This window comes from Protobothrops mucrosquamatus, unplaced genomic scaffold (assembly GCF_001527695.2).
Source record: "Protobothrops mucrosquamatus isolate PMUCROS unplaced genomic scaffold, P.Mucros_1.0 scaffold1366, whole genome shotgun sequence".
NCBI lineage: Eukaryota > Metazoa > Chordata > Lepidosauria > Squamata > Viperidae > Protobothrops > Protobothrops mucrosquamatus.
In genome coordinates this window covers 144055-144752 of record NW_015387557.1, presented here as the reverse complement: position 1 = coordinate 144752, position 698 = coordinate 144055, and the positions used below count along the sequence as shown (strand labels likewise).

Genomic DNA, 698 nt, shown 5'->3' with positions numbered 1-698 from the left:
AGGGATGATTTTAGAAGCAATTTTAATTGGAAACACAGCCGTCAATATTTGGTTTTTAATTCGGTTTTTATTGGGGTTTATATTGTTGTATTTTTGTATTTTTTGTATATTGTGTATAGTATCTGTTTTTTAAATATGCTGTGAACCGCCCTGAGTCCTATGGGAGAAGGGCGGTATATAAATTAAATTTGAATGAATTAATGAATGAATGAATCTCTTCAAGGCTATGCACAATATGCTATTACATCTGATTTGTTCAAATAGAAAACCCTTTTTTTTTTTAACTACAGGCAAGCTGGAAAAAGAAAAGGCCAAGCGTTTGATCCATAACTACAATCAAATTTATGACCTGTGCCTTAGTCCTCTAAAAATTGATAAAGCGTTTCGGCCTTTTCGTTATGGCCAAGAGCTGCCACTGGAACCCTTACTACAATACTTGAAGGAGCTTTAATCTCTACTGAGAGAGAGTTCTTGCTAATTCAATACATAAGCATTCCTACTTTTAATTTTCAACTGTAATAAAATTATACGTATGCATACTGTAAAAACAAAGTTCTCTTCTGAGTAATACTTTTAAATAAAGCTTTCTGTGTGAACAAAGTCTGGATTTTATGTATCACCAAATTTGACAAATTTTTAAAATTTGTTTTGGAAAACACATCTCCACAGCAAAGAATTACTATTCATGTCCTCTGTTT

At 31.9% G+C, this 698-nt stretch overlaps 1 protein-coding gene across 1 annotated transcript in view; it reads left to right on the top strand.

Annotated features, from left to right (window-relative positions):
- Positions 1 to 596, top strand: part of CUNH1orf87 (chromosome unknown C1orf87 homolog) — a gene marked incomplete in the record, with an annotated part of 19359 nt that extends 18763 nt beyond the window's left edge. Inside the window, 1 exon segment of the mRNA XM_015821625.1 lies at positions 291 to 596. Within this exon segment, the coding sequence (XP_015677111.1) occupies positions 291 to 451 (161 nt within the window).
- Positions 597 to 698: the final 102 nt, after the last annotated feature.